The sequence below is a fragment of the Antedon bifida genome, chromosome 8 (genome assembly GCF_963402885.1).
Source record: "Antedon bifida chromosome 8, ecAntBifi1.1, whole genome shotgun sequence".
NCBI classification, from domain to species: Eukaryota; Metazoa; Echinodermata; class Crinoidea; order Comatulida; family Antedonidae; genus Antedon; species Antedon bifida.
The window spans coordinates 21,332,608-21,352,807 of NC_136233.1; the positions used below are offsets into that span (position 1 = coordinate 21,332,608).

The 20,200-nt window shown below is 32.7% G+C and overlaps 3 protein-coding genes across 5 annotated transcripts in view; 2 read left to right on the top strand and 1 right to left on the bottom strand.

The window, feature by feature from the left end:
• The window catches only part of LOC144850726 (follistatin-related protein 1-like), a 31,322-nt gene extending 22,431 nt beyond the window's left edge, over positions 1-8,891 (top strand). The window contains exons 7-10 of the mRNA XM_078708127.1: positions 1,030-1,157; positions 1,576-1,688; positions 4,995-5,058; positions 7,713-8,891. Of these exons, the coding sequence (XP_078564253.1) occupies positions 1,030-1,157; positions 1,576-1,688; positions 4,995-5,058; positions 7,713-8,067 (660 nt within the window). The 3' untranslated portion in view covers positions 8,068-8,891. The remainder of the gene's footprint in view (positions 1-1,029; positions 1,158-1,575; positions 1,689-4,994; positions 5,059-7,712) is intronic.
• The window catches only part of LOC144850724 (palmitoyltransferase ZDHHC23-like), a 77,307-nt gene extending 63,621 nt beyond the window's left edge, over positions 1-13,686 (bottom strand). Inside the window, exons 1-4 of one of the 2 annotated variants that reach the window (XR_013614109.1) lie at positions 13,484-13,686; positions 12,394-13,245; positions 11,860-12,027; positions 10,626-10,901 (exon numbers count right to left, since the gene is read on the bottom strand). Coding sequence is in view for 1 of the 2 variants with exons in the window: in XM_078708123.1 (XP_078564249.1) it covers positions 10,667-10,901; positions 11,860-12,027; positions 12,394-13,245; positions 13,484-13,611 (1,383 nt within the window). In the remaining variant the exon portion in view is untranslated. Of the gene's footprint in view, positions 1-10,466; positions 10,902-11,859; positions 12,028-12,393; positions 13,246-13,483 lie in introns of those variants that run through there. The other variant, XM_078708123.1, reaches the window with a different exon arrangement.
• An 85-nt stretch (positions 13,687-13,771) lies between these two features.
• Positions 13,772-19,018, top strand: LOC144849654 (etoposide-induced protein 2.4-like). 2 transcript variants are annotated; one of them, XR_013613990.1, is made up of 9 exons: positions 13,772-13,857; positions 14,270-14,456; positions 15,088-15,215; positions 15,464-15,588; positions 15,994-16,110; positions 16,396-16,507; positions 16,996-17,182; positions 17,608-18,553; positions 18,596-19,018. XR_013613990.1 is itself a non-coding variant. In XM_078706642.1 (8 exons), the coding sequence occupies exons 2-8, from the start codon at positions 14,272-14,274 to the stop codon at positions 17,696-17,698; spliced, it is 945 nt and encodes a 314-aa protein (XP_078562768.1). In that variant the 5' UTR covers positions 13,772-13,857; positions 14,270-14,271; the 3' UTR covers positions 17,699-19,018. The 2 variants fall into 2 exon arrangements, 1 of the variants encoding a protein (XP_078562768.1); XM_078706642.1 differs by having other exon boundaries at positions 17,608-19,018.
• The last annotated feature ends 1,182 nt before the right edge of the window (positions 19,019-20,200 follow it).

Here is a 20,200-nt window from a genome sequence, read left to right on the forward strand (position 1 = left end):
CATTCAACAAGAACAACAGACAACAACAGAATCACAGACCAACAGTCAATTCTCCCAATACCGGGTACCTATGGGCTGGCCTATGCCTGGTTGTAAAGTCTGGGTATTTAATGCTAAAAAAGTAAAAGGAGAAGTTTCTGGTTTTCAGAGATTCCAGTATCAGGAGAGACCGTAATATATCAATATAAATATTGTCCAGCTATATATGATTCAAAATATATCTCTTGGCACGATTTAAGTAATCTCCCACAATTCATCACTCTAAATGTTAAAGCAGTTCGAATAATTCCATAAAACACACCTGCTCAAAATAGTAATTGGTTGATTAGCTTTGTGAGACAGCAGTAACAAGTTTAATATGTTTGTTATTGTCATTTTTATATCATAAATGATAACAATTTTATTTGATGACCTCATTAGAGATCACAGTTTGTTAAAAGGAGGTTAAGTGAATTCCACATTAAGCGATTGGACATTTATTGCAATTGTAGAGGGCGCACTTTGTCATTTATGTATTTTTTTTAAATTAAGCAGAATATTCCACTGTTGTAAAATAGTCACAAATAGGCAAAACAAAATATTATATGAAAAATTGATCAGATTTTAAAATTTTTATTTTGAAAAAAAAATGGCTTACAATACTGTAGATAGAAGAATGAATGCACAGGCAACGTATCCAGAGGGGTTTAGGGTGCACTCTCCCACTTTTACAGCAAAAATGAAATTATTTTTTTGATATCTATTTTTGACAGCTATTAATCTTAAATGTCAGCTCTCTCCTGTTTGAAAAATTCTGGATCCGCCAGCAAAACAAAACCGTTAGCTTACGGCGTAAAGCGAGTTGGGTTGACATGTGATAAAGTAGTATACATTATTTATACCTGTACTGACGACATACACAACGGATTATTCAATGTTTAAATTATTATGACATGATAATGTTTACAAGTTTCATTTCAGAATCCTGTTATATTTGACGTCTTGAGATTATCACTTATAATTACATACTATATGTTATTATTTTTGTAGACGTTTGATAAAGATTTTGACGGCGCGTTAAACTCGGCCGAATTTCAAACTCTAATTGAGACCAACGAGGATGTGAGTGTCGTTAAAAACATCACAGATCCTGACGAGCAGGATGCATCGTTAATAAGGTACTGTAAATACAACATACGATTCCTAGCAATCATTTTTACAGTGAATATGTAACTTATGAATTTTTTAAACATTTTTATTTATAAATTGCAAGCTGGAAACAACTGGTTTGGCATTTTTCAATCTTTTTGCTTAAGTTAATATATAAAATAGTGCTTAAGTAAAAAACTGATTCAAGATTGGTCCACTTAAAATGGAAATACAATTTGCATGGCTTAATTAAGGCAATAAAAAAGAAAATAAAAATACAACAAAAATACATTAAATTGCACAAACGCTATAGGCCAATAATAAAATAAAATGATCAAACCAGTTCTTTTTATATGTAATAAACATCGTAATCTAAGATTTCAGGGAAAAAATACTTGCAGATTGTTTTGAAACTGTTAAACATTGTATTAATAATTATTTTATCAGAGGTCTATGCGTAGATGCTTTGATCGAGAGTGCAGACGTTGATAATGATTGGAAACTAAATCTAGGAGAGCTTTCATCGTGTCTACAAACGGAATTTACTCCACTTAAACGAAGTAAGTCTATCCAACAAATTATACAAATAATAATTTATTTAAATAGTACAACACATTTACTATTATCATCATCATAAACATTTTTTTTTTTTTTTTATTTCTTTATTTATTTTTGTTTTTCATTTATTAATTTTTTTTTTGTATAGTTTTTTAATCATATGTACTATAACTTGTGTTATAGTTTTGTAGTAAGTAACGGCCTTGTGAAAAATACCAATATGGTGATTCGAGTGTTGCATCCGTTTTTAAATAAAGTTGTTATTATTATTATATCAGAAATTAGTATAAATCATTACAACTATCATAAAACTAGCAATTTGATGTACCACATGTCAAATGTGAATATAAATAAATATGATCACAATAGCCTCACAGCAGCCATGTTCAACAATTTCCATTTGAAAAACGGTATTATGCAGATTAAAGCCTCAATACGTTGTCACAACTGATTATTTTAGTAGCTATATGTTATGAAAATTGTCATATGAAATGTAAAAGAAATGCCTTAGTGATAAATAAAAAATGATAAGAAATAGTATTAGAAGGGCCTACAGTAAATAATCTTATTACCTATTGCAACTCTGTCCCCCAAAAACATGAAAACTGAAGGTTAATAAAATCAAATTTGAAAATACTGTAGGTAATTTTTCAGTTTTAAAAGGTTATTCACTTTATGTAGAAAAAAAAATTAACAACAATAATGATTTCATGATTGAAAATGTTCATCTGGTTTGTAGTAGTAAGTTATTAGAAATGTTCTTTTTTCCAAACCAACAATTAGTAAATAATGATTTCACTTATAACAAAACGTGAATAACTTTGTCCCAGTTAAATTAAATGGCATATTCAACCAAAAAAAAGCGTAAAAATAAAAATGATTTTTTTTCAGGTGGGATAATTTAAAAAAAAAAAAAAGATTTTCATCAGAATTAATAATTAATTTAACAATCTGTCATTTACACCATTCCATGTGACACAAGTTTAATAATATTGCCATTCTAAAGATTCCCGCGAGTCTGCTCTTACAAGTAATATGATTTAAATAAACCATCTTAGTGCCCCTGAAGTAGTGTGGTATTACTTTGATCCTGTTTGTAATTTGTTGAATAAATGAGCAATTATTCTGTCCATTGAACCACGAAATAAGAGAAATTACCACATTTAATAGGATGTGAAGTTTATGATTAAACAAAATATTGTTCAAAGCTTGTAAAGCATAACACTATCAAACTAGTGTGAAAAAAAAGTGTGATGTGCCCAAATATGGTAGTGATATTCCCAAATATGGTAGTGGTATTCCCAAATATGGTAGTAATATTCCCAAATATGGTAGTGCTATCCCAAATATGGTAGTGGTATTCCCAAATATGGTAGTGGTATTCCCAAATATGGTAGTGATATTCCCAAATATGGTAGTGCTATCCCAAATATGGTAGTGGTATCCCAAATATGGTAGTGATATGACATCATCATGTCCATATATGGGCACATCACATTTTTTTGTCACATAAAATTTGATACTGATAGTGTAGACAGAGCGTAATAGCTATTGTTCAATGAAGTAAGCATAGAATAAAAAATGTACTTTAATATAGGAAATGCCATACATTATTGAGAAAAAAATGCTTTAATACTGCAAAGGTTAAGAAATGATTCAGAACCACCTCCCCCACCCCACCTTTTTTTTTGCCTGAAGTGACCTTTTAAACTAGACTTGACAAGTAGCAAAAGTAATGGTATATAGGCCTACTGTAACTAGCCTAGCTTGTGGTGATTTTTTAACTGACAGGCTTGAGAAGTACAAATTGTAACGGGTATTAAAACCATGGAAGAATTAATTTCACTCTTCCCTGATAAAACTAAACTTATATACAACACAAACTAGAAAAAATCGATCAAGACCTTGATAAAAGTACTGATAAAAAACAGCTACTGCTGTGGAATGCTTTTTGCATGGTCTTAAAAATGCCGTGAACTGAAGATTGAAAATTAACAATTTTAATCAATATCATAAAGCAGCAGCCATGGCACATTGACATTTTAAATCTCCTTGAATATCAAGATATTTTATTACAGCTCTACTGACAATGAAAACAATCAAAAGTAACAAAGTTTAAATATCTAATTTCCAAGAGCTCTGAAGCCAGCGGGAGCTCTAAATTAAAACCGTTAATTTACACTCAAATAACGCAATCAGCCTATAACTACTTAGGAATATTCAATCCTCAAAAGTGCCGCAATAAATTTCAGATTAAACTTGTAACATAGTCGACACACCAAATGGGTATCGCCTCGAGGATCTAGGCTTAATTATCAGCCCTACTGAATAAAGCCGGCGGGGTTACAAAGTGAAATATAAATGATTTTGGTAATTACAGTATACTATGTTCTGTAGGCCTACAGTTGCAGCTACTGTATCCGGTACACTAATGATATTATTGTTCCACCAACTTGATTGAAACTAGGGAAATTATTAGGCTAATGAGGATAATTGAAATATCAAAGTTTGTCAGAGTTGCCTAATTGCCTGTGAATTTGAATATATGACCATTTATTATATTAATATTAGCTCGATGGTAAATCAATGCAATCATTGTAGTAATTATTAATACAAGGTTACTTAATTAATCAATTTGAATGAATTAGTGGAAATGTATTTCTATTTTTGTATTAAACATTTTTTGTGATGATCCAATAAAATTCTGAATAAAAATGACAAACACAAAATCGTTTCGAAGGTGCATGAACTCGCTCATGATTAAGTTGAGTTGAATAAAGGACAAAAGCGTGAGAATAAAACGCAAGATTACAGTTTTTATTCAGTATTTTATTGGATCATCACAAAGAAAAATTTAGATTAAGCAAGAGAAAAAAGAAATTAAGATTAAATTGAAAGAGTCGGTCACAAGTTCAATTAGCTTCTTTAGTCAACTCTCATACAGTAAAGGCCAATTTACATGACGAGCCGTAACGGTAATAAAAATATAACATCTAAGACTATTTACACAAAACGCGAAGCGGATGGGCAGTTTCCACTCAGGATAGATACAGATTCTACATAGGACAAGCTACGCGGTTTTCTGGTTACCGCTACCGCTCGTCTGTGTAAATTGGCCATAATACTGGAAACTCTCCCAAACAGATTTTCTTCTAAGAGTCACAAATTCTTTTTTAAACATTCCGAATACCAGACTTTCCAAAAAACATATTTTAGACAAACCTAAGTTGTCCGGTATTGCGTGTAATATTAATTTTGATCATGTTCTATTATATAACTAAATATTATTATCATCATTATTATTTCAGAATGCTCATTAGATGATAAAGAATATGATGACGGTAATGCTGTTCAAAAGAAATGCAATGTCTGGTAAGGAAAAAGGCAGGCTTACCGAATCACTCGCCACATTCAAACAACTCCTCAAATCATGGCCACCTTTTAAAAAATTTAATTTGTACTTTCAACATTAAATTTTTTGCATTTTTTAAGATTTTCTGTTGCTTGTTCAGCGCTTAGAGGCGCCCTGCATTTTGCGCTAATTTAATTTGCACATTTTTATTATTTTGATATGCTGCAAGAACCGTTTAATTCCTATAATAATACACAATCAAAAGATATCAGAATTTTTTTTACAGTTACCTAATACTAGAATCTAGAATGTTTTTACTTCAGGTTTTTAATTTTAAAAAGCCTGTCAAATGCAAGGTTTTATTAATTTTCTTAATCTTAAATTCATGGTATATCAAACATTTTACCAATTAAGTAATTACTGGATTTTGATAAACTCCCTCTAGTGAAAGTTTAAAGACGTCAAAGTAATGCAACCAAATGAAGCAGGATATATCCGCCATCACTCAAGGTGTCGTCTTTGTGTATTAATTGCCGCTAGCATTTTAGTTTTGCTTGGTCTGCGATTTGGTAATCATAAAATAACATTTTGATCAAAATGTACTAAACTATGCTGAAAACAACATAATAAAACCTAATACTGTTTTATAATAAATTGACTATTTTCAAAATGTGAAATATTTTTTTTAATGCACCCAAACTTAGATTCAAACCTAAATTTTGACAAGCAACCATTATATATATCTACATATTAGGGTTCGATTTAAAAATGTATTCAAGCAAGTTACGTTGTCGAACTTCTAAGTTACAAAAAAAATAATCTCAGATTTAAAAAAAAAAGAAAAATTAAACAATTTGCATTAAGCAAAACCATTGAGTAAAAATAAAAGACTTGCTTTGCTAAAGAACACTTAATAAAGAATATATTACATCCAAGCAAATTGTTAGCAGAAAACAATCTTAAACTTGCTCGCAGGATTAAATTTTCCTATCAAAGAATGTAAAATTACAATCAAAGTTGGAGTGGGGATCAACATCAATTTCGGCTAGTAAATTGGGCAGTTACTCAAAGAGTATGTTGGAAATGAAACTAGTAGGAACTACAGTAAATGGCACATCTCAGCTTTCACTAGTGCCACACATAGTACCACTCCACATTCAAACATTTAATAATAATAATAATATTTATTCGGCAAAAGTTCATAAAAGTACATTTTACAAATCATCTTGCCAGGAGCAAGTAATAGGCATGAGCCCAAACAGAAAACTGCTCTTACTCCATCATTACTTATAAAATACAAAAATAACAAAACTAAGTAGCACAAATTAAGTCAAAACAAAACAAAACAAAGTTATAATGAGATACACCAATTAAAAATAAGCTGCATTGAATAAACAATATAAACAATTACAACTTAATATTTTGAGATCAAATGTTTGGTGAGTTGGGCTTTAAAGTCTGAAATTGTAGCACATTGTTTAATTTCATTGGGAAGTTTAATTTAAATGCATTCACTAAAATTTTGATGAAAAAAAAAAGATTGTAAAGTCTCTAAAATGTTAAACACAACATTTCAAACACTCTGAATATATAGGAAATCCTCTGTACCCATAACTTATATTTAAATGGCGATTACTTTGACATGATTGATAAAAAGATTATACAACATAAAGCCAAAATCTTCATTGTAATTCACTTGAACTCTCATCTAAATCTGCACAGTACTTAATACTTAAATAAATAAACATAAAACACTATAGCACCATCTATCATTATAATATTAGCATTTATAGCACTAACACTAACCAGAAAAAAAAAAAAAAAGAACATTTGGTGATTCTATGGTAAACTTAAAGATGTATTGTCCCCCAAAAACAGGAAAAATGAAGATTATTACTTTAAATTGGCCATTTTGCATTTTTAATGAAGTTATTCACTTCTTTCAGGTAAATAATTGTGAAAGTGAAAAACTGGAATTGTCGTGCAAAAGAAGTTGAACCAATAAAAAATTGACTTTTCTTGAAAAAACAGGCTTTATTATTTATTTAAAGTATATTTGATAATACCATAATACTGACTAATGGAAGGGGCTGAGCCTGCACCAGTAACCGCTAAATTAATATTTATAATAAAATTACATACAATCCAGTAATAACATGAATTTAACGACCTGGAGGTTCAAGTATTAAATGGTCTTACTGGATTTTAGACAAACTGTTGTGAACGAGGGGAAGTACTGTATATAAAACACAAACAGATAAATTATAGGTAAAAATGTACTCCAGTGGCATGATCTAGGAAATAGAGAGACCCAAACAAAAACAATTGCTCATCTCAAGAATTTTCTTTGTTGTTTTACATTTTGTCCTGTATCTTTCCTAATTTTGCTCCCCCTTTGGATTCCTCAATACAGTATACTCGCGTCTTTAACAAGAAGACCAAGAAGATCATAAAGTGGCATTTACTTGTTTAAAGCTCTGTGACAAAAAAATGTGTATATATATATGGACATGATGATGTCATATCACTACCATATTTAAGCATATCACTACTGTACCATATTTGGGCATATCACACTTGTTTGTCAAACTAGTTTGATAGTGTAGACAGATCTTTATGAATAACAATAAAAAAAAACATAATTTTTAAAATGTATAATTTTGTTTTATTACAGTGTATGTGCTTGTGGAAGTTGGGTATGTACTGCTCATGTGTGCGACACCACAAAACAACCTGAAAACAAAGACATCACAAATGAAGAAGATCTGATTATGACACAGACACAATGGGAGGACAAACTCAAAGAAATGGCAGAGGGCGCTATACAGGTTTCAGGGCAATACATACCTCAGATAATCGGTGGTGAAACATCACCATCACAACGTACAACAGGTGAAGAAAGAGCAGACGACGAAACAACAAGCATTTTGGGAAGGTTAGGTGGTGGTTTAGTGTCGGGTGGACTGGACTTGGCCAAAGAAACAACCGCGAACACGAAGTTGGGAAAACTCGCACAAAGATTAGGATAAAAATCAAATTAAATTAAATCACACACGATTTACAAATATTTGCATTTATAGTGTAGCTAGCTTGTCATACTGAATTTAGTATGTGCAAAAAATGTAAACGGCACGTACTATAAATGGTATTATATAACATCTAAATAAATTCCTGTCATTTGATTAGACGATTGTGGGTCACATGGCGTTCAATAGTATGCACTATTTCATTTTCTTTGTACTGTAGTCTGAATGCAAAAGACAGGAAAGCTTACCTTCTTATAATTTTGCATTTACAACATGTTGTAAACATTCTTAGTAAGAAACCTTAAGTTTAATACTTTAATTTAAAGCTACTGTGTTTAATATTGGAACAATGTAAAAGTGTGTGAAATAGCCTTCCAACACTACATTCCTTATACTTAATATCATTTATTAAAAAAAACATTACATATATTCTTTAGACAGTGTAGGTATGTGGTTTATTTACAACAGTGACCTTCTTAAAAGAAAACTTGTTTTAAATTTTAATCTTACTCTAAATAAATAACTTAAACTGGTTTTAATCCTTTAAAATTAATTTATTATAGTACACTTGACCATTATGATAATTTATATTACATTATTATATTTGTTATTGCACTGCATTTTAATTAAGGCAAAATTACCAACACAAATAACTTAAGTTTAAGTAAAAGTTAAAACACTTTAATTTAACCTTATTGTCACTGATGAGATTTTAACCATGCAAATCAAATATTGCTTAATTAATAATATTATTGTAAATAGAATTATGGTTTACTTACAGTATTCAATAATGTACATACATTTTTATTCTAAACTGATATTAAAAATTGGTTTATGTAGACTAGCTGTGCACCTGACAACATTTAAGGTTGTAAAAAAGAAGTTTAAAAAAAGAAGTTAATTTAAGTATTTAGGCCTGTTTTAATACTATTTAATATCTATTATTTCATATACATTACTACCATATTGTTTCAGAGATTAATATTATGTAATACTGTATATATCATCACAAATATGGAAATGTAGTTTAGTGTTTTATTTTACATCAAATTTACGAAAAGATATAAAAGTTTGATTTGCTAAAATTGAAGCACCATTTAGCTATGGTATAACGTGAGAATGTCTTAGAAATTATTCACAATTTATACAGCATAAGCATTTACTACAAGTGGATACCTGTCAATTTAAGTGCTAAAACATTAAAAATACATTTTTAAAAATTGTGAAACTTGTAAAAGATGTGTGTGTCACAATTAGTTTAAATTGAAAACATACACGTTTTATACATTAATGTTACAAAATTTATAGCAATTGGACTCTAAAGATAAGAAAAATTATTTATTAAAATAATACTTAAGATTATTGATAATTTTTATTAATAATATTTTTACAGGTTTTTACACTTACTGCTATTAGATAGTAGCAAGTGACAATTCTCATTTCAAAATTTTCATAAGCAATAATATATGACTCCTAAATAGGAAACATACTGCTAATTAAGCAGTTCATATTTTGAAATTGTATATATTATTTTGTATACTGTATTTGTAGTCTGAAGTTGAATTGAATACAATTTTATTAGTAAACTGTTTAGGTCTTGTCAAAGTTGTAAAACTTTTAAAGGTCTTAAGCTTGGTCTACACTATCAAACTTTATGTGACAAAAAATGTGATGTACCCATATATGGACATGATGATGTCACATCACTACCATATTTGGGGACACTTTTTTGTCAAACTAGTTTGATAGTGTAGACAGAGCTTTATCAGACTATATGGGTGAATTCAAGCTATAGTTGATTTCAACTCATAAACACAATTGAACTTTGTTGGGTAGGAACCAACTTATCTAAAGCCTATCAAACTTTATGTTACAAAAAAAGTGTGTCCATATATAGACACGATGATGTCATACCACTACCATATTTGATTGGGTATATAACTACTATATTTGGGCACATCACTTTTTTTTTTCAAACTAGTTTGATAGTGTAGACAGAGCTTTAGATGAAGAAGATATTTGATGACAATGTAAATATGAATGAAAACCGAAATAAAAAATGCTTTTCAATAATTTGCGATAACATATTGTTTCTTTACATGCAACCTTCAGTATAAAAGATATCTTATCTATTTACAGCTGTTAAAGTGACTCTAATTATCAACCACACTGACAAAAGAAATACTTTAAAAAAAGGGTACCCCTATTATAGGGGGAACCAACTTGAAATTGTACCTTTAATAGAGGTCTACAGAATCCGTAGTGTTAAAACATTTCCCCAATTCGCTTCACAGTAAAGTGTCCATTGAATAGGGGTTTTACAAAGGATGGGTCCAATTCATTTTTTACTTTTATTAGCGTGTCTACAGTAGTTGACATACTACTGTACCAAACGCAATTATCTGCTTTTGAACAAGGATTACAAGCGACGTATATTAATGCCACGGGTTAAATAACTCGCTACATCTTATAAACATTAATGTGAAAATAAAAGCCATGTGTCAAATCTGATAAATGATACATTTGTTATAACAACATAAAACAATGTGGAATGTGCTTACTGTTAAGTCATTGACACGTTCTTCTATCGGCTAAGTGTTTTTCAAACATGTAGTAAATCCGTGTCTGGTCTGTTAAGGAGAAAATTCTTCCAGTTATTGATGAAACCCCTGTCGAAGGCGATCATGACGTCCCGTGGTAGCTGACCACGCATGGCTAACTTGCGTTCACGATAAGTCCAGTTGTGCGTTATCAGGTGTATTTGCTGTCCAAGCAGGATCAACATGGCTAGACAAGCTAGCCCTGTGTATATACTGCAGGACAATACAATTGCTGAACTATAAAAATTAATTAAATATAATTGTTAATTTCCTGGTTTTTTTCTCTCTGTTTTGTACGATTTGTACATGGATGTGATCCGAAATAGAGAAAATGAATGAATGCATAATTAAATTTAAATTATAAACATAGAATCTTGTGTTGAAATACTTTTGGGCATGTTGCATCGCACAGGTGCATTATAGTAGAATTAGGTTGATTATCCAAAACATGACAATTATAGGGGGATGGGCTTGAAATTGTAAATAAAGTACTGAAGTCAATGTTAAATATATAGTTTTTTGTTTAAAAAAAAAATTTGGGTTGGGAGGGGGAATGGGCAGGTGGATCCCTTGATAGATTGGGGTATTTGCATATTTTCCAGACTGAAGATGCATTAATATACAAATAATAAATGTTAATGTGCACAAAACATAAATTATTTGTTTTTTAACACACCTACTATATTCAAGTTATCCATCGTAAATCATTGACGAATGCTAGACCGAGAACTAGGCCATTAAAAAGGCACGTCGCATGGCAAAAATCCTCAACATGTTTACAGCATAAAATAAAGAATATTAATCCCCTTTTTTCTCCTTTACCATGCCACCTAGATTGTTTTAGATCTAGTTTAAGTAGGGCAGGAGGCGCCTGAGTCCGGGATGTCCGAGACAACTGGTGCTGACCGGGGTTCAATTAGACTGATCCCTGGTTAGCGACGAAAGCATATCACCTTACTTCGGTTTGGGGTTTTTTTTGGCATGGTTGGAATCCCTTTTACTGTATTTGTTTATGTACAGCGCTTAGAGGTTTCACAACATTAGGCGCTATATAAATCTAGGATATTATTACAGAAAGTTGTACGTGCATTAGTATCATTTGATTATCACTTTTCAATGAGATAAGGTGAATTCCAAATGACCAATTAATCAATCAATCAAATTGCAATAATACAATCAGGTGTGTTATAATTACCTATATTTCTTGTATGCATAAAAGCACTCGGCCACGTGAAACCCATAGTTTGGGTTCCGGCAGACACTTTGCAGTGATAGCACCATACCCCAAACACCACCAATGATAAAAAAGATAATGGAGAGAAGAAAAGAACGATGATTGTCCTCGCCGACGCAGCTATCTATCCTTTTAAAATAATCAAATAAGATACATAAACTTATTGTGATTTGATTTTAGAAAAAATGTATTGTCAATGAAACACTATATAGCCGATAGCTATGATCAAAGTTGTATTGTAACATCTGTGTATGAACATAAGATTCAATGTCAGATATGGGTTTGCCACGATAACAACACCAATGGTAGTGTTAATGGAGCAAATACTGTATTATTATAATATTCAAATAAAAATAATTGTTTGATTTTGTACTACTGTAGAACAAAACAAATAATCAAAAAAATATTTTGGTTCTTGTACTACTATAAGTATTGTAAAAATTATTATAAAAATACAATGTTAAAAAAAATATATAAACTTTAGAAAATTATTACCAAACACAATGATGGTCCAATCTTCTGACACAATGACCACACACACGGCAGTGACCGCCTCGACGAGGTTGATGATTTTGACAAAGTTCGCACCAGTTTCCGTCAACAAATACCGAATCATCGCTAAGCATTGACAACTGGCCATCCGAGACCGTCCTTTTATGTTGCGATGGAATTTCTGAGTAGATATCAGGTGACGTTTGTAACGACGAATCCCCATTATTCTCATCTTTATGCACAAGTCTAACAGGACTCCCTCTATGTTGTATATAACCCTGGTTTAATCGCATATCATTTGTTTCTTCTTCAATCATATTATTTCTACTTTCTTCTCTCGATAACGCAACTTTTGTTTTAAAATTCTGTCCAGCAGAATCTTTCAAATAACTACTCTGTTGTTTACTATTTTTAATTATGCCTGGATTTATCCTAGACATTAAAAACGCAACCAACATTGCAACCAAAAAGAAATTCAAGACGAAGAAGCACTCCGTAGAGACGTGCCCGAGCGGCACGACGAGTCTTATGAACACGAAGTAAACAAACAATACTGATACGACACCCCACGTCATAAAAAACTTTGATCGTCTGCGATGACGCAAGAACGACTGATAGTACGTAAGCAAACACAACGGCAGGCTGAAATAAATAATAACGGTCACGTACGGATGTATGGATGCGGTTAGAACGAGTGTGGGTAACAAGATTATAGCAGGTATTGACGAGAAATCGAGGAATGTATCTATACGTTTAGCACCGCCACCAAAGCAAGTTGGTACGCGTACGCGGTCCAAACATACTTCTTGTATTCGCTGGTATTTTTCATTTGGTACACTGTAACCTTTACAAAGTCTGTAATTTAAACAAGATAGGCTAAATGATAAAACAAATAGAATTCATATTTTGAAGAAACAATAGATAGATATCATACTTCTATCCAACATGACTATCACAAGACTTGGGGTTCAGGCATGGATTTTCTTTTAAATAACCGTGTTGGGACGAATTGACTTTGAACTTCAATACCTAGTTAATATAACGCATATTTTGCATAGAAAGTTTAGCTTAGACGTGATTAGACAGTGCCTACCTGTCACACACCGAGTCAACATCTTCACAATCACAAAATGCAGCCAGAACATGACTTTTTTCTCCATTTATATTTTCATATTCACAACAGCACAGCGGCCCGTCAATAACATCTAACTTTGAGTTCATTTTAAACTTGGATAAACAAAATAGAGCTTATAAACTAAACTTTTTAGGATGGATTCCCACTTTTCCCCGAACTTGATGTTTTTATGAATGATACACTCTCTCTAGAGGGCGTTATCTTGATTTTCCAGAGAGAAAAATAAAAACAAAATAAATTCACTGAAGCGAATCGAATGAAAACGACATCGTCGTATCTTTTTGTTTCTCTTATCTTTCTTTGTTTATAAAAAAATACATTTCTTTAAATAGGTAAATTATGGATATAGTAAATAAATAAATAATTTTCTTAAATTAAGCATGCGTTGCCAAGTTTATAGTAGCCTAACCCTAGGCCTAGCCTAGTAGTAGTTTAATGACAAACATTTAGCTAGCTAGGCTAGGCCTAGGCCTAGCCTAATTGTCAAAACAAAAGGCTAACTTGCCAGCCAACAAGCGATGATTCAGTAGCAGAAGAGCAGAGGATCAGAGTGGAGGCTTGGCCTACTCTACGATATCTACTAGGGGACTATAAGGCCACTGAGTGAGGCCATACTGATACTATTTAGGGGTATACTAATACTAATAGTCTTTAGGTAAGACGAGGCCCTTGCCTGGTGAGTCTCTAGCAGGCAGTCTGACTGTTCTGTAGATGACAATTTTACAAAATTGAATAATTTTCTAGATATGGCTGATGGTTTGCAATCTATTCTTCGAGATGTTGTATTCGGCATGAAAGATGCTGTGCTAGGGTCAACCATAATATTTACAGTTGATAAAGAAATTGCAGCCAAGCAGGAGAAACGAAGAAAGGAATATGAGGAATCGCAGAAGAACAGCAGAAGACCACCAATAAAAATGAAGAAGGAAGAGTACGTTGTCTTAACGATCTCTGTCACGGATGTAGTTGTTTACTCCTTCTCTCATCCCCCTTCCCTCTATTTTCAACAACCAAATTTATTAGTGATTGTCAATTAGAAGATGTACCCTGTAATCCCCTTGGCAGAAACTGAGGGCTTACCCTGTAATCCTCTTGGGAGAAAATGGGGTATTACCCTGTAATCCTCTTGGCAGAAAATGGGGGATTACCCTGTAATCCTTTACCTTTATGTAGCTAATGTACAGTACTGTATCTATGTTGCATCACGTTTCAAAATTTCTGTTGCCACAGAGAATACCTCAATGTGGCCCATTAGCCTCGTCTTCTGAAATTGTCTTTTTAATAGTATAGTTGTGTCGACTTCTACTGTACTGGCAGGGAAAGCATTCCATGAATGTCCACCTCATTGAGAGTGTGCCACTCTAAACTCTTTCAAGACTCAGTTGAAGTCTTTTCTTTTCAAACACGCTTTTCATTAATTTAAATTATTGCCATCGTCTATTTTAATTTATGTACAGCGCATTGAGAACTTGCTTATGCGCTATATAAGAATAAACTATTATTATTGTCATTGCACTCTTTCTCCCTTCTATTAAATAATGTTTTTTTTTTTTTGGTTATAGGGAACCACGAATACTTCAACGTGTTCTGCAATGTTGTGCGTTAAATGGTGGCGTATTCTGGCTGAGTATAATAGTGTTCAACTCAATGTTAATACCTTTGTTACATACCTTAACTCATCTACTACTTGGTGAGCCAATTCAAGCTGTGTTTCTTGTATTATTATGTTGACTTAAGCTACCTAATAATTGTATATAACCTGGCACCATTCCCCAAAATGTTGGCACTTCATTTTTAGGCTCTTCAGTCCCCCACCCAAAGCCCTGCATCCCCCACCCCTTATTTCATAATCTTCAATCTGCCATTGAAATTAAATTTAAAAGTATAGTACTGTTTGAAAACAAATTTTCAAGAATAGAGCAATTTTTTTTTATTCAGGTGACAGTTCTTCCCAAAATATTGTCTGGTCATGGATGAAGCCTGCCCTCTCATATACATTCAGTGCATTGTGGGTAATACCAGTATTTCTTCTCAGCAAGATTGTCAGTAGCTTCTGGTTTCAGGTAAAGACTGAAGCTCTGTCTACACTATCAAACTAGTTTGACAAAAAAAGTGTGTGTGCTCAAATATGGTAGTGATATGACATCATTGTGTCCATATATATGCACATCACATCACAGCTCTGTCTAAACTATCAAACTTTATGTGGAAACAAAATGTGATGTGCCCATATGTGAACACGATGATGTCATATCACTACCATATTTGGGAATATCACTAACATATTTGAGCACATCACATTTTTTGTCAAACCAGTTTGATAGTGTAGACAGAGCTTAAACCAACCCAGTCATTGCACTTTGTGAAAGTTATTGACAATATAAGACTGAGTTGACCGGGATCGAATTCAGCCTTCGACCAGTAAACAGAAATTCCAAATTTTATATATATATATATATTTTTTATAGGATATAGCGGATGCAGCATATAAGAAATCAAAAGGGCGCCCCCGTCTACCAAGCCTTAGTCGTCTGGTTGCGGATATCATGATTAGTATACTCATTCAAACCTTGTTTTTGATGCAGGTACAAATTAAAGAGTTTTTGTAAAAATTAAGTGTTGAATAAAAGAACTGCAGTTGTACTGACCTAGTCTAGTTATCTAGTCTAGCATGGAGTATGAGTCTAGTGATCTAGTTTAGTGACCTAGTTAGTCTTTGTCATAACAATTTATAAATAGATAAGAAAGGGAAGATTTTTATTAATAGTATTATTATTCTCAGTTTAGCATATTTCCAAGGGTAGTCATAATTGTGTGTTCATTCACTAACCAACCAATTACCTGACCGATTTTGTCGATTTCTTTTTCAGAGTTTGCTGGTGAGCCTGGTCCCGCTATCTGGCGTTGGTCAATTTCTTAGGTTGCTACATCTGTGTATTCTTAATTCTCTCTATGCCTTTGAATACACCTGGTTTAATCAAGGTGAGACTCATGAATATTAATGAGGTGTGAACTCTGAACTCAGGTTGCTACATCTGTGTATTCTTAATTCTCTCTATGCCTTTGAATACACCTGGTTCAATCAAGATAAGACTCATGAATATTAATGAGGTGTGAACTCTGAACTCAGGTTGCTACATCTGTGTATTCTTAATTCTCTCTATGCCTTTGAATACACCTGGTTTAATAAAAAAGAAAGAATAAATCAAAAAGATATAAAAGTAAAAAAAAAAGTTTATGGAAAACAATATTTCTTTATTGTGGCTAAAATCCATGCCATCTTGGTAAAATTCACCATTAAAGTTCTGAAAATAAACTCAGAATGTTCCACTTCTCAGAATTTTTTGCTGCTGAAAATGTCCTCATTGTGTGCATCACCTTTATGATTCTTATTCCTTCTTTTTCTCGCTGTGAGGCCTTATTTGGTAAAGAGCGCCGCATAAATATTGAGATTATTATCTTTTTCACAGGCTGGGAAGTTCACAAGCGTCTGTCGTTTATAGAATCCAATTGGCCGTACTTTGTAGGGTTCGGTCTGCCACTCGCTCTTATTACTTCGTTGCCGTCATCATTTTTTGTGAGTGGTTGTTTGTTCTCCATCTTATTTCCTTTGTTCATCATCAGTGGAAACGAAGCTCATATACCAAAGAACACATGGTAAGTGTGTGTATTTCTATAACGCATTATACAATATAAATTCATAAAGCGTTAAAACAAAGAAAAAAACTCCAGCCATAAGCCTAACATAACCTTAATTCTTGACTCTGTATTACATACATAATTTTCCTAAATAAAATGGCATATGTGGAGATACAGTACAGATAATCAGGTGGCATAGAGCTTTGTTGAGCTTTTCCTAAATAAAATGGCATATGTGGAGATACAGTGCAGATAATCAGGTGGCATAGAGCTTTGTTTACCAGATAAAAATGTTGAAATAATGTTAAACCCCAAAATAATTTGCTATTTTAAAATATCTACAGTACAGTATTCTACAGTATACTATTTATTCTCTGAAAATCACAAACTGCAACAGTGGGTTTTATTTAATAAACTGATTTGATTTTTCTTTATTTTTTCAGTCCCTATCCCGTACATATATTTTCCGTGGTGAGTACGTTAGCCAATAGAATCATGAAGAGGAGTGTTGTCGCTACATCAAAGCAAAAATAACTAATAAACATTATAAAGAAAGATTTTAGAATAATATTACCATGACAGTATCAACAAGAGTGCATATAAACATGTATAAAACAACATCATATATACAACGATTTAAATAAATCAAATCAGTTTATAAGCGGTCAGAAACTGAAATGCAAAGGGCGTGCTATTAAGTATGTCAACATTGATGGTACAGATAACTCAAGATTTTGTGACATCATCAATAGAGAGATAATAATAAATTGAAAATTGTGCAAGTTATAATGCAAATAAATAAATTATTATTAGTATTATTATTATACAAAGAAATTAATATTATTATACTTGGTATTTTTCCAAGTGAAAAATATACAACAGTACCTATTTAAAAAATAATACTGGTCATTTTGGTACGTTAGACAAAGGAGACTGTTATTTACCATAACATGGATTGAATACAAGTTCTACTTAAGTTCACAGACTTAACGTAACATTTTCTTCGTCTACCGTCCCAAAACGAAAGTTCGCAAATCACGCTCTGATGGTGTTACTTGCATATCTATTTAGGCATCCATGTACGTAACCTAAAATATACATCTATCTATTGATTGAGATTAATACAAATAAGAATGAGTTGTTAAAGAAATTTCTAGTGAAGAGTTGATCATTTGCGATTATTGTTATATGTGAATTGTCTTATTTGTCTATACAATTATGGTAGCGATATATATATAAACTTTATTTAGACACGAGACTGATGTACAGCACAACTCGTTCAATCAACATTGATTGTTTTTACACAAGTTCGTGATACTATATTACATGACGTCATAAGTGTCGATATATGGGCACATCACATTTTTTTGTCACACAAAGTTTGATAGTGTAGACAGGGCTTTAGGAAGGTTATGATACAAGTTTAGTAAGATAGGTCTCTATACACGAAATAGAAGGTGCTATTAATAATGATAACCACAACCACATTTTAATTCTAGGGAGATATGCATAATGACGTAATACGTCATCGTAATTCGAGCGATACTCGCGTGTATTTATCCCGAGTGTATTTTACCTTCAACATTGCTGTGTTTCACCATAAAGAAATAAGTACTCCTACGTGGTTTAATTTAGATTCGCCAGGTTTTCGTGAATCAAATTAGTTTTTCGTGTATCGCACGAATGTACACGCGAGTCAAAAGGTTTGCAGTAATAATTATAATATAACCAAATTGTAAAAAGAGTAGGCCTATCACTGATATTAATTATTATGTGGTGTGGTATAGCAATATTGTTACCAAAACATTTATACTTGGCGTTCATTGTGACTGAGTTGAGCCCATGGCATTACTTTTTAAATATGTTTATGTTTATTTTTCTGTTTTCAATTTTAACTGATAATAAATGAATTTTAAACATTTATATTTTAAGTACTGTTTATTTGTTTTACTCCGAAAGACTGTTTTTGCAATATACAGTAATGCGGAATTTGGTAAAAACTCTTGACGTCATCACATATCAAAGTATTACAATTTAAACAGTGCAATTACAATTGAATGTTGAACCGTAAGAATGGACTTGTTCGAACATCCTACATCCTTCCAGTTTCATACAGATCGCCAGTGTTGATTCTGAAGTAATACACACCACGCACAGATCGCTGGTGTTGACTCCGGAGTACACACACCACAAATATATCGCCGGTGTTGACTCCGGAGTACACACATCTCACGGATCGCCGATGTTGACTCCGGAGTACACATACCACAAACATATCGCCGGTGTTTACTCCGGAGTACACACACCACAAACAGTTCGCCGGTGTTGGCTCCGTAGTTTACACACAACGCACACAAATCGCCGGTGTGTTGACTCCTGAGTACACACACCTCACGAATCGCCGGTGTTGACTCCGGAGTACACACCACACACAGATCACAGATCGCCGGTGTTTACTCCGGAGTTTACACACACCACGCACAGATCGCCGGTGTTGACTCCTGAGTACACACACCTCACGGATCGCCGATGTTGACTCCGGAGTACACACACCATAAACATATCGCCGGTGTTTACTCCGGAGTACACACAGCACAAACAGTTCGCCGGTGTTGACTCCGGAGTTTTTACTAGGCAATATGACAGGGCTATGATCTCCATCCATCGAATGACAAATACCAAACATTCTTACCGCTGGAATACAACTTTCGACAGATGTGGGAAAGTTAATACATAATCTTTTTAACAATAAAATGTACTCAATCTAAAAAAAGTTGATTTTTTAAATGTTTCGGCCTTAATGGGGAATTAAATTTTGAACATGTTCTTAGTGGACCTCGCTTAATCCAGAGATCGTACCATAGTGTGTGTGGTTTGCCTATGGCCCTACATACAATCCGATTTTGTCCTACTGTAGAATTGAGATGATATTTCTAGATAAATATCAAAGAAGTAGGCCAATTACTATTTTTTTTTGTTCGCACCGTAGGCCTAACCCCACTCCGGCCCCAGTAGGCCTACACACTATTGCAGTAG